Below are 17,123 nucleotides of genomic sequence, written 5' to 3'. Positions count from 1 at the left end.
CTGGTCATTGCTCCACCTGGTCCTGATGGTCCCTCAAACGTCAGTCCAGCAACTTAAGGCAAGAAAGAAAGAGGCCCTCAGGTGTACGGATGGCCAGGCATTCAAAAGGCTGTTGGAATTCTGAATCCAAAGCCATCTAACTTACCCACAGCACCCACAGAGTAGCCAGCTTGTGCCCAGCACCCACAGATGAGGGGCATCCTGGACCTGGAAGAGAGGGCTCTCCTCCAGACACAGCTCTGGTAAGGTCCAGGACCGTCAGCTTCCCTCGTGGCGACCTGGGAACATCTAACGGTTTCTGCAGGCTGAGCGTGCGTGAGAACAAACTAACATTCGTGAGGCCGAAAATGAGAGGAGAGCCAAGATCTGGAATGAGGAAAGGAAAAAGTTCTGAGAACATGACTCAGTTCAGATTGGTGGTGGGACTATGGAGGACACAGAAAAGAAAGTGACTGGCCCTCAGGCTTTCACTGGGATGAAGACAAACGTTCTTAAAGTGGAACCACAAAGGCAGACCAAAGTGAGAGGAAAGAAGGTTTAAGATGGGGTGACTTAGGGAGGCTCACCTGCTTACTGAACCACAGACTAAAAAAATGTGCTTTTGTCAAAACAGTTGATGCTGGCTGACGATGATGAGCTGACTGGTAACACATGTCAACAAATCTGAGCGACATCAGGATTCAGGACACTAAAGCTTTAAACTGTCCCACCTGAAATTTGTCATCAGAGGTTATTTCACACACATCTTTTCATAGGAAGGCTGACCTCAAATCCCACGATACTGGTCAGAAGCTGGTAAGGGGATAGCAAGTACCACACAAGGGTTTCTCCACCTTGGCACTACTGACATTTTGGGGAGGACAATTCTTTGTTGTGGGGGACTACCCTGAGGACATTTAGCAGCACCCCTGGCCTTCATACAACAGCTGCCAGTAGTGCTCCTGAGTTACGACAATCAAAAATGTTTCCAAACACTGACAAATGTCCTCAGGCAGGGGCAAAATTGTCTCCAATTGAGAACCACTATTCTACATAGGTTCACCATGAAGAGTTACCTACGTAGGTAAAAGATCACAGGGACAAACCTAAACTCAGATATAGAACAGCATCAAGGAAGTCACTTCCAAACTCCCCAAATCTCAGTTTCTGAACCTAGTTTGAGAGCTGACACTAACTTACCAACCACAATGCACTCTTGAGGATCAACAATAAGAATAGCAGTGATAAGTATTATTATATTTAATAACCATGAAGTATATTCCAAAAGTTTTACATATATATCTTTTCAGGTCCCAACAAACCTATAAAGTACGTGCTACTTTTATTTATTTATTTATTTATTTATTTATTTATTTAGGCTGCGTTGGGTCTTCATTGCTGCGTTCAGGCTTTCTCTAGTTGCGGCGAGTGGGGGCTACTCTTTGTTGTGGCGCATCAGGCTTCTCTAGGCAGTGGCTTCTCTTGCTAGAGAGCACGGGTTCTAGGTGTGCGGGCTTCAGTATTTGTGGCATGTGGGCTCTGTAGTTGTGGCTCGTGGGCCCTAGAGCACTGGCTCAGTAGTTGTGGTGCACCGGCGCAGTTGCTCCACGGCATGTGGGATCTTCCCAGACCAGGGCTCGAACCCATGTCCCCTGCATTGACAGGTGGATTCTTAACCACTGCGTCACCAGGGAAGTCCCTAAAGTATGTGCTATTATTATTCCCGTTTTATAGATGAGGAAACTGAGGCACAAAGAGGTTAAAGTAACTCGCTCAAGGATAGTAAGTGGAAGAATCAAGTTTGGAACTCAGGTAATCTGCCCCCAGAGCCCATGACCTCACCACTACATTAGACTATATTCCACCTCCACACTGGAAAACTGTTAGATCTACATTGTCTAACAGGTAGTCAGTAGTCACATGTAGCTATTTACTTTAAATTAAAAACTGAATATCATACCACTTTGGAAAACAGTCTGGCAGTTCCTCAAAAGGTTACACATAGAGTTATCATATGACCCAGCAATTCCACCATTAGGTATATATCTAAGAGAAATGAAAACATACATGTGTACACAAAAACTTGTACACACATGTCCATAGCAGCATTATTCACAATAGCCCAAAAGGGAACACAGCTCGAATGTCCATCAACTGATGAATGGATAAATAAAATGTGGTACATTCATGCAACTGAATATTAACCGGCCATAAAAAGGAATGAAATACTGATACATGCGATGATACACAAATACATCAACATGGAAGAATCTTGAAAACATTATGCTAAGTGAAAGAAGCCAGTTACAAAGGACAACATGGTGTATGATTCCATTTATACAGAATGTCCAGAATGGGCAAATCCAAAGAGACAGAAAGTAGATTAGTGATTGTAGGGGCTGGGGGAGGAGGGGGTGTAATGGGGAAGGGCTGCTAATGGCTATGGGGTTTCTTTGTGGGGTGATGAAAATGTTCTAAAATCAGATAGTGGTGATGGTCACACAACCCTCTGACTCACTAAAAAAGCATTTTCTGTACACTTTAAGAGGATGAATCTTTTGGCATGTGAATTATAACTCAATAAAGGTGATACAAAAAATTAAATGCCATTAAAAATTCAGTTCCGGGACTTCCCTGGTGATCCAGTGGTTAAGAATCCGCCTTCCAATGCAGGGGACGTGGGTTCAATCCCTGGTCGGGGAACTAAGATCCCACATGCCAAGGGGCTACTACTGAGCCCACGCACCACAACTAGAGAGAAGCCCACGTGCAGCAAGGAAGAGCCCAGCACCGCAACAAACGATCCTGCATGTTGCAATAAGACCTGACGCAGCCAAAAATTAATTAATTAATTAATTAATTAAAAATTCGGTTCCTTAGTTATCCTAGCCACATTTCAAGGACTCAATAGCCACATGTGGCTACGTGGCTACAAAATGGACAGCATAGATATAGATGATTTCCAACATCACAGAAAGTTCTACTGTCAGCAGCAGAATTTCGACAAATGGATAAAAGCCCTCCTTATCGTCTAATTGCAGCTCACCTTTCAAGTCTCAAGCTATTCTCACAGTCCTCTGCACACCCACAGGCAAAGCTTCCACCACAGACTATGTGCCACTTCTAAAAGCTCCATTTTCACTCTTTCATGCCGAAATAAACTTTCCCCCTTCCTAGTCCACAGACACCCTACCTATCCTTATCAACCTTGAAAGCCCTGTCCAAATGCCTCTCCCTCTATGAAAACTTCCCTAAATCCCCACCTGCCCCCAGCCCTAGCCGTTGTTCCCACCATCCTTTGCTTGCACTTCCATTACAGCGCTGATCCCTCCAGATTACATATCAGTGGATATTATCTGTCTTTCCCACAGGATTATTAGCTCCTTGAGGACAGGGATTCTGCTACTTGTTTGAGGGTTCCCAGTGCCTAGGAATAATAATAGCCTGCTGCAAAGAATGAACATTTTGGTAAACGTCTGTTGGACTCTACTCAAAGGATTTACAGCAACTCATGGTGTTAACTTTAGACAATTGCTCACTTTGGTGTATAAAACAGACTAAGAAAGTGAAAGAAAGAGGGTTAAGAATTTGAAAGTCTCATATCCCACTATTCTACAAGGAATGAGGGTGGTCACACTGAAATGCCATATTTAGGAAAGAAGAGTGGAGCAGGGCTTCTGGACTGAAAACTGGGGCAATGGAGGTGAGTAAAGGTGGGGCAGAAGGGGTATACTATTGGAGGGTGTGGGGGGAAGAAAAAATATCATGAACCAGGGCCCCCTTCCAACTCAAAGTTTTAAGCATGGAAGAGGAAGGGCAAGGACTGCATCTCTACAGATTTGTGCCCAGCCCATCGGCTGGATCACTTTATTGGAAAAGACATTTCTCCTAAAACTTTACTTTAAATACTACAGTCAGATTTTTCTGGTCGAATCTAACCAACAAGAGAAAGAAAGAAACTCCGCATATCCCATCATAATTTAACTGGAAGAGACAAATGCCAAGGCCTTACTGTTTGGAGACTCTATTGCTTTTTTTATTCTCTATGGATTCAAGGAATCACATCTGAGTTGCAATGACCTATAGGAGAATTAAGTCTAAGTTCCTAATCACAGAATGGAGTTAAACTGATGAAATTATTTGGGCCAGGATGGCAAGAAATGACTGTTCCAGTGCAGAGCTGGAACCAGAGAAAGCAAGCTGCCTAATATCATATATTTGATATTAAATGCATGTGTAAAAAAAAGATTGTATTATGAAAAAGAATATATGTACATACATACATATATACATATATATAAAACTGAATCACTTTGCTGTACACCAGAAATTAACACATTGTAAATTAACTATACTTTAATTAAAAAAAAAAAAAAGACTGGGCTTCCCTGGTGGTGCAGTGGTTGAGAGTCCGCCTGCTGATGCAGGGGACACGGGTTCGTGCCCCAGTCCGGAAGGATCCCACATGCCGCGGAGCAGATGGGTCCGTGAGCCATGGCCGCTGAGCCTGCGCATCCGGAGCCTGTGCTCCGCAACGGGAGAAGCCACAACAGTGAGGCCCGTGTACCACAAAAAAAAAAAAAAAAGACTGTACTTGATAGAGACATTTCAAGGGAAAAAAATGCAGTGAGGTACCCATACAATTTTCAATACAGACGGAGTACAGATTCCTCCTCAATTTGGAGCTAGCTAGAAGCCACTTGTTGAAATACGGACAGTACCTGAAGTACATCCTAAGCCAAAATGGTCTCTAAATTCTTTTTTCTTCACTGATTTCTGCAAGCCAAAAATCAACAAAAACAAAAACAAAAAACTAAATTGACTAAATTGTGGTGGATTCAGAGTTAATAATTATAGAGTAACTTCCATTCCAAAGGTTAAAATTCAAAACACAATTCTCACTATAGATACTGAGAACTCGGCTAGAGAAAGAGACAGGCTATGAGATGGGGTTAGGAGTGTTAGGGGGAAGGGGGTTAGAAGGAGAGAGCCTACTCATTTTAAAAACTTTCCCTTCTCTGCAGGAACTGTAACCACATAATAGCTGCTGGCCAGTGCTAGCATCCATTCAAATGGAACAAAGTACAAAAGCCACCCTGTCCCCCAAGTAAGTATCAGAAGTGGCAGAGAAATGATAACAAAACGGTCTGTGATCCACAAGCTGCAATTAGGGCATGACACTGAAGATCCCCACCCAAACCTTCTCTCCACGTCCCAGGCTTCCATGACCTGGGAAGGAACCTCCACTTTCCATCCTTCTTCCTGCTAAAGAAATGGATCTGGTTCTCACCAGATGCCAACCACTGCTCTCCAATGGGGAGATGAAGTCCACAGGCCCAGGGCACCCACCTCAAAAGGCTCCAAAGCCTGCACCGTTCCTAAATCAACCCCCTAGCAATGTTAATTACTGGTTATTGGAAACAGCCTTTAAAGATACTTACAGAAAGGCGCAGGTGCAAAGGAAAAGCAACAGTTTGTTCTATATTTTATTCTCTCAACATCTATATCTTAGCTTTGTAACTTTTCTAATAAAGGAAATTTATTTCTCTTGCCACTTCATGATTTTAACTGAGAAAACAAAGAACCTCAACAAAGCCTAAAACAGAAGAGCCCCAGCCCTAGAAAAAGGAATGTACTGGGACAGAAAATGAGCTCTATTCCTTTCACATGTTATTTCCAATAAACATAAATATATTCTTTGGGAAAAGCAGGTGATACGTCCACAGATAAATGAATAAACAAATTATGGAACACAACGGAGTATTATTCAGCCATAAAAAGGAATGAATTACATGCTACAACATGGATAAACCTTGAGAACATTATGCTAAGGGAGAGACACCAGATACAAAAGGTTAAAAAACAAAAAAAAAAGCCAGATACAAAAGGTATTGTAAGATTCCATTTATATGAAATATCCTGAATAGATAAATCCATAGACATGTAAAGCAGACTGGTGGTTGCCAAGGGCTGGGGGAAGGGGGAACAGGGAGGAACTGCTTGTACAGGGTTTTCTCCCCAGGTGATAAAATGTTTTGGAACTAGACAGAGGCAGTGGTTGCTCAATATTGCGAATGCACTAAACACCACTGAATTGTTCACTTTAAAATGGTTAAATGGTTTTAAACAGTTTATGTTATATAAAGTTCATCTCACTTGAAAAATTAATGTTTTAAATAGAGGATACTAATGGGCATAACATGATGCTCATAAACTCCTAGAAAAAAAGATAAGGCTTTTTGCTGGCATTCTGCTTCTACTCTTGACCACAACACAAAGTTCAAGTGCTAAGCTGTATAGAGTCTGCCATCTTGCTCTGTGTGTGTCTGTATATGCCCTTCTGAAAAGACACAGAAGGGAACAGAAACTGAAGAAAATAGAATGGTAAAGCCTTGCCAAATGCAAGGAAGGGAAGGAGGGGTGATTCCCCCTACTGCACCCCACCCAACCTGGCGCCAGGAATAACGCTCCCATTTGGGTTTCGAAATGCCAGCGGCGCTAAAATCAGCACAAGCCACTTAGCAAGAAAAGCTGGGGTGCTCCATTTGTTGCCCGTATTGGCATCAGCACGACCCTTTGCTCAAAACCCGGAGCTGGCCCAGATCAGCATCAGTGACCGGCTCCCCAGGCCAGCCAACCTGATAGCCAAAGCTTGTTACAGCTCAAGTGTGCCCTGCTGCTGAGCGGTCCCAGTCTACTTCATCTCACTTGCCTTCCAAGAGTCCTGCCTCCAACACCAGTAAAAATGGGGCCAAGAGGCCCCTACAACTTTCCCAGGTCCAGCTTGAAATAGATATCCTCTCAGCCAGCCCCTCCTCCCTCTCAGGCCCGCTCAATAACCCACGTACCCCTACCCGCACAGACATACACGCGGCATCGCTGCTTTGGAGACCTGCTCCACTGGAGGACACGAATGCGCCCCACATGACCCCGCTTGCGCCACTATCCAGTCACAGTCATGCCAGCCCACCTGACCTAACTCGTCTCAAAGGCCCCTCACTCGCTTGGCACCATGCCTCTGCCACCTCCGTGATACCAAAACCGTCACAGGTGTCCCTCAGCTAAACACCGACGCCCCCTTAGATCCTGTCCACTCCACGCATGGGTGCCCCTCTCGGGACCCCTCAATTCTTGGCAACAACATTCCTTCAGCCCCCTCCAGCCAGGCCTCGACGCCCCCCAGGCCCCAGCCTGGCCCGGACACCCCCTCCCCCTTACCTGCGGGGGTTCAGCCCTGGCTGACAGGGGGCTGGGCAGCGCCTGGAGGAGCAGGAGCGCCATGCCACCCAGGAGCCTTCTCCTCTCCATCCCCCTCCTGCTCCTGCTCCTCCGCCACGGCGCCGCCACCTCCCTCCTCCTCCTCCCTCTCCTCCTCTTCCCTCTTCTTCCTTCTTCCCTTCTTTTCCTGTTTCACTCTCCCCTCCCGCTTCCGGCTCCGCTCCACCCCGCCCCAGCCCAAACGCCCTCCCAGACACTTGGATGGTTCTCCAATTCCAGCGCTTCATTGGCCCTTGCCCTTCGTCCATTGGTCAATATAGATGTCGATCAAATAGAGGTCCCGCCCCCTCGCGAAGACGGAAAACTGGAGAAATCCAGCCAATGGAAAGCAGGAGGAACCCGGGCCATCTTGAGTGCTACGAGGCGGCGTAAATGCGTCCCGCTGCGCAGAGAGTGGCGGAAGTAGCCCTGATCAGGGGCGGGGCCATCCAAGACGTGAGTTGAAAAGTCTAATTCTGGTGCCACCATCTTGAATGTGGCGGAAGTACTAGATTTCCACAGTTTAGCAAAGAAGAGGAAAGCGGTATGGTAATCCCAAAGGGTGTTGGAAAATAAGTTACTTTTATAAAGTAACCTGGCACTCTTAAAAAAGACAACTGCAGAGACTTCCCTGGTGGTCCAGTGGTTAAGACTCCACGCTGCTAATGCAGGGGGCCCGGTTTGATCCCTGGTCGGGGACCTAGGATCCCACGTCCTGTGTGGGGTGGCACTGACAAAAAGTAAAAAGGAAAAACAAAAAAGACAACTGCAATCTAGAAACTTTTGATGTCTTTTGTCTTTAAGCACAGCCCCAGTACCAGAGTCCCTCTCTTGCTCTCAAACTGCTCAAGCAGTATCTTCGGTCACTTTGAATTCCTATGAGATAGTATCTTTACCTGAGGCACAGTGCTTTGTCACCCCAAGTTCGAGGGATGAAATTCTACTGACTCTTCCTCAGAAATAGCTCTGAAATCCACCACCACTGCTTCAATCCATGTTCTCATTTTCTGGCTAAAATACAAACGGTCTCCCTGCTGTCCTGCCAGTTGCTAATTCTTCCTTCTTGAATTTCTCTCACATGTCACAGCAGGGGTGTTCTACCACCTAAAACCAAATATTATCGTCTCAGGGCTTCCCCTCTCAAAATACTTCAACTACCTTCAGGATTTATTGTCCAAACTTATCAATATGGTGGTCCTTTCTGCGTCCTCGTCCCTGCGTATTTTTTTTCCACACCTGCATACTTCTTTATCTCACCTACTGCCACTACATTTCCCACACATTCTGCTCACACCCAACAGTTAAGAGATCCCCAATGAACTGTGCTATACAATACATTTAACTTCATTTACACGTTACACATACAGTTTCCCGTTTAGAATTCCTAGTTCTCATCCCCTGGTTTCTTCTTCTGAATTCACATAACACTTATCACACAGTGTATCTAATCTACAATTTCTGCCTGCCTGACCCCTCCGACTAAATTTTTAGCTTTTTGTATGGCACACCAGGTCTTATTCATTTTTTAAACAAATCCCTACACCCTGTACATGGCCCAACCGTGAGCTCAATCAATATTGGGAAAGTAAACGAACAGATGAAGAACTGCAGCAGAAAAGCCAGCTGCCTGTAGCTGCCAATTTCCCCTCAAAAACCCGCCAAAGCATTTTAGAGCCGAGCCCAGTCTAGCCCATAGCTGAACCCAAAGGAAGTTTGTTCTTGGCTTAAATGGTGGCAAAGTGGGAAACAGGTAAGAGTGAAAAAAATCGGTTCTGTCTCTGTCTTGATCCTGCTTTCCCAAGTGCTGCACAGGGTGACAAGTATTTTTGCCAGTCTTAAATTTCTTAGAATTTCATCCATTCCACAATCAAGCTCCCTAGGGGAGAATAAAAGATTGAGTACTAGGCAGGGGCCACATTATTTTCTTAGCACAGGGTCTCAATCCCAGCCTCAAGGAGTTGTAAGTCCTCTATACAAAAGCCAGGTATCACAGATAGCCAAAAAGCACATGAAAAGATGCTCAACATCATTAATTAGTAGAGAAATGCAAATCAAAACTACAATGAGGGATCACCTCAGACCGGTCAGAATGGCCATCATCAAAAAATCTACAAACTAGGGCTTCCCTGGTGGCGCAGTGGTTGAGAGTCCGCCTGCCGATACAGGGGACACAGGTTCGTGCCCCGGTCCGGGAAGATCCCACATGCCACGGAGCGGCTGGGCCCGTGAGCCATGGCTGCTGAGCCTGCGCGTCTGGAGCCTGTGCTCTGCAACGGGAGAGGCCACGACAGTGAGAGGCCCGCGTACCGCAAAAAAAAAAAAAAATCTACAAACTATAAATGCTGGAGAGGGTGTGGAGAAAAGGGAACCCTCCTACACTGTTGGTGGGAATGTAAATTGGTACAGTCACTATGGAGAACAGTAGCGAGGTTCCTTAGAAAACTAAAAATAGAACTACCATATGACCCAGCAATCCCACTACTGGGCACATACCCAAAGAAAACCATAATTTGAAAAGATACAGGCACCCCAGTGTTCACTGCAGCACCATTTACAATAGCCGGGACATGGAAGCAACCTAAGTGTCCATCGACAGGTGAATGCGTAAAGAAGACACGAGATATATATATAGATAGATAGATAGATAGATGGATAGATATAATGGAATATTACTCAGCCATGAAAAAGAACAAAATAATGCCATTTGCAGAAACATGGATGGACCTAGAGATTGTCATACTGAGTGAAGTCAGTCAGATATGGAAAGACAAATACCATATGACATAAAAATGTAATACCCATTAATGGAAGGCAACATAATCCAAATAGCCTTCAAGTTAACATACATAATGTCAAGCAGACAGTAAAAAATTACTAGATATGTACAGAAGCAGGAAAATATTATAATCAGGAAAAATTAGTAAACATAACTGACACCAAGATGATTTAGATAAATAAATAGCTACGAATAACTTTGTCAGCTATTGAAAGTAAGTAAGAATCTTGAAGGACAAGATAGATACAATAAGAAAACATCTGAGGAATCTCAGCAGAGAAAGGAAAACTAAAACAACCAAAAAAATCATTAGAAGTTCTGGAACTGAAAGTACAATAGCTGATACAAAAGAAAAAAAAAGTTCTGATGGGTTTAACACAAGAATGAAAATAAGAAAAAAAAAGTTAATGAATTTGAAGGTAGATGATTTAAATTGATTTACTTTGAAGAACAGAAAGAAAAAATAAAAAGATGGACGAACTTTACTATACCTCAGTGACTTTTGGGACAAAAACTAGGAAGAGAGCCCTCACCAGAAACCAGATTTGCTAGAACCTTGATTATGGACTTATAGCACGTGAGAAAATACATGTCTCTTGTTCAAGCCACTCAAAAAAAAAAAAAAAAATACCATATGACATCGCTTATATGTGGAATCTAAAAAAAAAGAGTACAAATGAACAGAAGGGTACAAAACAGAAGTCAATTCACAGATGTAGAAAACAAACGTATGGTTACCAGGGGATAAGGGGTGGGGAGGGATAAATTGGGAGATTGGGATTGACGTGTACATACTACTATATATGAAATAGACAACTAGTAAGGACCTGCTGTAGAGCACAGGGAACTCTACTCAATACTCTGTAATGGCCTGTATGGGAAAAGAACCTAAAAAAAGAGCAGACATATGTATATCTAAAACGGATTCACTTTGCTGTACACCTGAAACTAATGCAACACTGTAAATCAACTATACTCCAAAAAAATAAAAAATTTAAAAAAAAAAGCCAGGTATCATCATCATTAGGAAACACCAATGGTTTCAATTTGGAAAACAGAAGGGAATTTTGTCCTGACTTCCTTTACTCCCTTTACCCGAGGGCTTAACTGAGCTACTGGACAGGACAAACACTACACCCTGCTCAGTCTGGATTAGCACTTCTCACACCAAGGCATTTTAGTCACCCTAATCACTTCTTTCCACATCCCGCAGGAGCCAAATCAAAGAAAGCAGAGAGGTCTTACAAGATAGAGCTGAGATGCGGTTTGAGTGAACTATTTTTAATCTGCCTCTGAACTGCAATCACTAACTACTCCAGACTTCTCCAAAAGGGTAATTGTCTATAAAGAGAGGAGGAATGCCAGGAGGTTTAAGGAGCTGGGAAAGAAAGGAGAAGATTGTGGATTCTTGAGAGAACATCAGTTCAGAATTGCTTTCAAGCTCCGGCTAGCTCTGGTAATGTTTTTCCTATTTGCCTTTGGAAATGAGCAAAGCTTAAGGCAGATCTCCTGTCCTAAGGAAGCCAGCTCCAAGACACAGACTTTTCTGCTCAGACATCAGCCAAAATTAAATTGTACACGTTACAGAATAGATGAACTTTGAAAATATTATGCTAAGTGAAAAAAGTCAGACACAGAAGGCCACATACTGTGTGATTCCATCTACATGAAATGTCCAGAATAGGTAAATCCATAGAGACAGAAGATAAACTAGGGGTTGCAAGGGGCTGGGGGATGAGGGTAATGAGTGACTACTAACGAGTACAGAGTTTCTTTCAGGGGTAATGAAAATATTCTGGGATTAGGGAGTAATGACAGCTGCACAACATCGTGAGCATGCTAAGAAACACTGAATTGTACGCTTTAAAAGGATGAATTTTAGGTCACGTGAATTATATTTTAATTTTTTTTAATGGGGGAAAAATCAAATTGCAGCCAGTACCCTGACCTCAGGGAGGAGGCCCTTTCTCTTTAGAGCAGTGGTCCTTCAAAGTGGTCCCCAAACTGACAGAATCAGCATCACTGGGAAATTACCAGAAATACAAATTCACCGGCTCCATCCCAGACCCACATAATTAGAAATTCTAGGAATGAGGCCCTATAATCCATGTTTTGAGAAGCCCTCCAGGCGAACCTCATGCATGTTCTTAAGGACCATTACTCCAGAGTAGGGGAAACTCTTTGTGTAAAGGGCCAGACAGTAAGTATTTCAGGCTCTGCATGCCACATACACAGGGTCTCACATATTCTTTTTCTTTTTCACAACTTCTAAAAAATGTAAAGGCCATTCTTAGTTCCCAAACACACAAAAACAGATACCAGGCAGATTTGGACCCTTGAGCCATGGTTTGCCAACTCCCTGCCCCCCCTCCCCCGGAGCAACACACTCCCACATTGGGACATCTCTGGAGCCTCAAGCAAAGACAGGTGGATTTTTCCTCCATAATAAGGGAGATGCACAGTGGCCTCGGGGCACCAGACAGGTTCCCCTTATAGTTGTGATACCCTCCTCCACGCCAAGGCCAAAGTAAAACCAGATCCTGCTTTCCATCCAGGCTTTATTAACTCAGTGTGCAGACAGTTCGCTGTGTTCTTTCAAGAAATGCATTCGATTCACAGTGATATCCTTTGATCAGTCAGTAAATTCTACTACACAAAACTCATACAGACATGGCCCCAGGTCAGCCACAACAGCCCCCTCTCCCCCAAGGGCCTGAGAAATCACCTAGAGCAGCCAGGCTGGGAAGGGCGAGCGGCTGCGCTTTGCTGTGTGTCCTTTAAGGCTCTTTGGTCCTGGTTGATTTCCTCTCAGAGGCATCCAAATAAAACTTCCCTTTCCTATTCAGTACACACCAGTCTTTCTTTGGTGTTTAACCTAACGGGCTGAGGAAGGGAGGTAGCCAGGAAATTATACCCACTGACATGTGCAGTTAATGCCTACCTACATCCTTTTTACTCGGTCAGTGGACTTATCTTTTAGACCCAGAGAAATAGAATCGGATATGATTTTAGGGGCAGGAGAACAAAGCCAGTGTCAACAGGTAGGGCTTGAAGCACCACAAAACTCTGCTGCCTCACACAATGTCCTTTTTTTTTTTTTTGCACTAAAACTCCTGGGTGCCTGATAAACCCAAGTTTAGCAAGACTCCCAGAGAACCTTTCTGACCAGGGGGCCCTGGGGAGGAGAGTGGGGAAGAGCAAAGAGGAGCCCCAAGGTGACCTGGCCTCTTCCTTCCCGCTTCCCGAAGGAGCCAGAACTACACAGGTGAAAGGTTCCCTTGCCTGAGAGCCGATGAGGAGGAAGAGAAGAGGGGCCCTTCCTCAATCCTGGCTGGAACCAGAATCCTAAAGGTTTCCTAACTTTTCCAAACGGTTTGCTTGAGTGTCACCCCCAGGTCTCAGCACCTTCTCCCTGAGGGGGTCTCAGCTCCTGGTCTCCAGGGGACAGGGGTTAGGGGAGAGCAGATAGAAGACTTGGCCTCTCTCCCCTCGTTCACGTTTATCCCCTGGAGTCCAATAAACCCAGGTGCCTGGGTAGAAGCATGAGGCATCCTCCCACCCCCACCCTCGTCCCCCCAAATCCACCCTGGCCTACAGGCCCTGTTGGCAAAGAGGAATGAGGCACGGGAATCCACAGTGGCTAAGGAGGAGCTGGTAAATATGGGTATGGACTGGTGCTTGCTGGGGTGGGGCATTTAGAGACCCTTATTGAAGTAGACATAAGGCACAGGTTCTCCATACTTGGCCTTGATAGCGTCCTGGAGCTCTGGTTCCAGATAGGAAACTGGCAATTCACTGAGAAGAGAGAAGGGGCTTATAAGTGTGCCACCTGGACGAGCAGCAAATTACCCTCAGATAAAATCCAACTCAGATGCCGCCTGTAAGAAGCCCTTGCCCATTTTCCATCAGAATTATTAATGACCTCCGTACACTACAGTATGTTGCTTTTACTTCTATTGAGCCCTGACTTCATCTCCCTGGTGCTAAACTTCCGTCTTCTTCAAGATTACAAGCTCGGTGCTCAGAACACAGGAGATGTGTAGCAGGTGACTACGGAGCTGAGAGTACTAGGGAAAGGGAAACGGGCATCTTCTCCGTATCTATTCAAGCTATGCCTGGTCTCCTGGAGCTAGTACTCCGCCTCACCCCCACCACCCCAGTCTGATGCTTACCTTCCCTTTGCCGTCATCTCTCCTCACCCACCTCCTCTGCTCTCTGCACCCACCCCCCAGGACACGCAAGGGAAGTGGAGAGGTCGAAGCCGTCCACCCTCTGGCAAACCTCAGCCAGAGTGAGTACCTACCCTCTTGTTCAATTTCAAAGACCAGATCCAGCCAGGGAGATGGATCTAGTAACTCAACCAGCAGGGACAGAAAGTCTCTTATTGTTCCCCCACCTTCTCTCCAAGGCAGCCTTTGCCCCACTGGAAGTGAGCAACTCATCCCTCTGCCCCTTGGAGCTCTGTTTCAGTTTACCATTCACCTGGGGTCAAGAGGCCCAGCGTTTAGACTGACAGGTACTTGTCCTTGGACAGATGCCTCCCTGCCTGCCCCTCCCTCTCTCCTTCGGGACACCAGGCAGGTCAGGGAGACCAGGGACAGGGTGCTCAGTAAAACCAAGTGAGGAATGAACAGCTGATACCATTTCTGCGGGAACAGCCCACATGCCACTGGCACCATGAAGATGAGGCTGGAAGAAAGGAGAAACCAAAGCATTAGGGGGTGTCTGGCATCTCACAGAGCCACCCACACCCCATCGCTGAGCCCCTCAAAGGAAGGGGGAGCCGGCGCCAAAGCTCCTCTCTCTCCAACCCTTCTCCTGGTCTCTTGGTGCCTGGAGACTCACTCTAGCACAGGACAGAATCAGCCCCCCCTACACTCCCCCTCACACCCCACCCACCCATCACTCAAGCAGATGAAGAAGGTAATGGAGTCACCAGGGAGTGTGGGCAGCAGCCCTAATGACCACAGGCAATCCCTGGCGTATAGGGAAAGCAGCGAGGGGCGTGAACGCAGGGTCCTGCTCCTGCACTCACTGAATGCCCGAGCTGTTGGAGAACAGTGAGGGCAGAGCTTCTCAAACTTCACTGGGCATGCAAGGCGCTCGAGGAGCTTGTTCAAGTGTGATGCTAATTCAGTAGGTCTGGGAAAGGGCTTGAGAGTCTTTATTTCTCACAAGTTCTCAGAGGATGCGGATCCAGGACCATGTTTTACAGGATTTGGGAATCTAACAGACCTAGGTTCGTGTCCCAGCTCTGCCACTTCCTAGCTGTGCAATCTTGGGCAAGTTCCCTCTGAGACGGCAGAGGGGTACTTACTCTGCACGGTTACTGTGAGGATTAAATGAGATAACATGTGTGACACATCCAGCCCATGGTAACTGTGCCCTCAGTGGGAAATCAGTTAGCAGGAGACAGCCTGGCATAATGTTAGACCTGCTAAGGATCCAACTGCAGCTCCAGCAACTACCAGCTAGAGACGCGTGGGCAAGTTTCTTCATCTGGGAAAGGAGATGATGACGGTATGTACACCTCGAGGGCCGAGGGAATAGGCAGAAATATAGACGTGAAACATCAACACAGTGGCGGCACACAGAAAACATCCAATGCATGTTAGCTTTGGTTGCTGTCATTAGCCTCATGGCCTCACAAAGCATGAGTAATGCTGGGACATGTCCAGTCAAGGGCAGGCACCTAAGAACGCTGCCAGGACTCATGGTGCTTTCCTCCCATGCGAGGCTGGGACACTTGACGGGCCCAGGCTGTGCTGTCATTTTCAATGGCTCATCTTTTTGGATGTATTGAGATATAACTGACACGTAACACTGTGTAAGTTTACCACCGGCGTGAGCTAACCCCTCTATCACATCACATAATTCATTTCGTTTTTGTGGTGGGATGATCTCATCATTTTTGTCTCTTCTCTAAAACTACTGAAGACCTAAGGTCAGAGGGGAGACCCTGGGACAGAAGGACCCCCAAGGGTTCCACTTCCCACTCCAGTGTGTGCACAGTGCCAGCCTGGCGCCCTCAGAAAGAAGGGGTGAGAGCGCACCAGAGGGGCCACAGGCGTTAAAGCCCGGGTGCTTTTGAAGTCAGGTAAAGGAGTACATGTTTTCCAACATGGGTGACACAAGAAGACAGATCTTGGGCACCCCACCATAGAACCCCAAACCGAGAAAATATGATACAAACACCCACCATAGAACCCCAAACCGAGAAAATATGATAACTCACAAACACCCAGACAGCAGAACCTGCAATGGGGCGTGCAGCACCTGGATTCTCTGCACAGAAACAGACAAAAGAGAGACCCACGTGGGACTTACATACTTCGAGGTGAAACCCACGCTAGAAACCCGCAGGCGGGAAACCCTGGCTCTGCAGGGTGGGGACGGGGCTCTCCTTGCTCTCGGCAGACAAGGCCGAGAACTGGGCAGCCAGCGGGCACCGGGATGGGCCCTACTTGAATGAGGTGCAGGGTGGGAGCAAGAGGGAAGGGTAAGACGGTCGGGAGCCCCCAGCACGTATGTGTTCTGGGCAGGGAAGATGCAAAGGAGAATCCGCTCACCTTCATGCAGCGCAGTTTCTCCAGCCTTTCCATGATGACCGGCAGCAGGACTGGAAGAAACCAGGGGAAAGGCTGTGAGACTCCCCCCAAGATCCCTTTCCGAAGTCGGATCACAGACTAATTCTCCTTCCTTCCCCAGAAGTTCCAGAAAATACTTTTCATTTGGGAGAAGAATGGAAGACTGTAGGCATGGCCACGCCCCACCTCTCCCCCAAGTCCTGACAGAAGGTGCTTCCCAAACTCCTCAACCTGCACACCTATAAGAACAGGAGGACAAGTACCACAGGCCCAGAGCACCCTTCTCAAAACTATCTTTGAAGCAAGTTTTGTATCCTGCTCTGTAACATGCCCCTGCTGACAGCAAAACCAGGGCAGGGGACTTATTTTTCTCTACCACTGTCTCCCCAGCACCCCACACTGTGTCCAGCACACTGAAGGAACTTAAGGAATATTTGTTAAATGAAAATAACTTTCTCCACCAAATCTCTGATTAACTGACATTCCAAGAATTACAGTGTGGCTCGCCCGTGGCTCTCGGCACT

General features: G+C 46.2%; 2 protein-coding genes across 14 annotated transcripts in view; both read right to left on the bottom strand.

Annotated features, from left to right (window-relative positions):
* WBP1L (WW domain binding protein 1 like) overlaps positions 1-7,393 on the bottom strand; it is a 59,615-nt gene extending 52,222 nt beyond the window's left edge. Inside the window, exons 1-3 of one of the 7 annotated variants that reach the window (XM_022568903.2) lie at positions 7,198-7,380; positions 146-366; positions 1-52 (exon numbers count right to left, since the gene is read on the bottom strand). In XM_022568903.2, coding sequence (XP_022424611.2) covers positions 1-52; positions 146-200 — 107 coding nt within the window. In that variant the 5' untranslated portion in view covers positions 201-366; positions 7,198-7,380. Of the gene's footprint in view, positions 7,125-7,197 lie in introns of those variants that run through there. The other 6 variants (XM_089897337.1, XM_089897338.1, XM_022568909.2 and 3 more) reach the window with 6 other exon arrangements.
* A 5,160-nt stretch (positions 7,394-12,553) lies between these two features.
* The window catches only part of SFXN2 (sideroflexin 2), a 50,472-nt gene continuing 45,902 nt past the window's right edge, over positions 12,554-17,123 (bottom strand). For 4 of the 7 annotated variants that reach the window (XM_022568893.2, XM_022568895.2, XM_022568901.2 and 1 more), the window contains 3 exons: positions 16,582-16,631; positions 16,248-16,297; positions 13,690-14,701 (listed from right to left, as the gene is read on the bottom strand). In XM_022568893.2, coding sequence (XP_022424601.2) covers positions 14,491-14,701; positions 16,248-16,297; positions 16,582-16,631 — 311 coding nt within the window. In that variant the 3' untranslated portion in view covers positions 13,690-14,490. Of the gene's footprint in view, positions 14,702-16,247; positions 16,298-16,581; positions 16,632-17,123 lie in introns of those variants that run through there. The other 3 variants (XM_022568894.2, XM_022568902.2, XR_016388002.1) reach the window with 2 other exon arrangements.

The sequence above is a fragment of the Delphinapterus leucas genome, chromosome 16 (assembly GCF_059928025.1).
Source record: "Delphinapterus leucas isolate spDelLeu-1000000601 "Yukka" chromosome 16, BTC_Dleu_Yukka2, whole genome shotgun sequence".
In the NCBI taxonomy this organism is placed as follows: domain Eukaryota; kingdom Metazoa; phylum Chordata; class Mammalia; order Artiodactyla; family Monodontidae; genus Delphinapterus; species Delphinapterus leucas.
The sequence above is the reverse complement of the archived record's forward strand: the minus strand, read 5'-3'. Positions and strand labels throughout refer to the sequence as shown.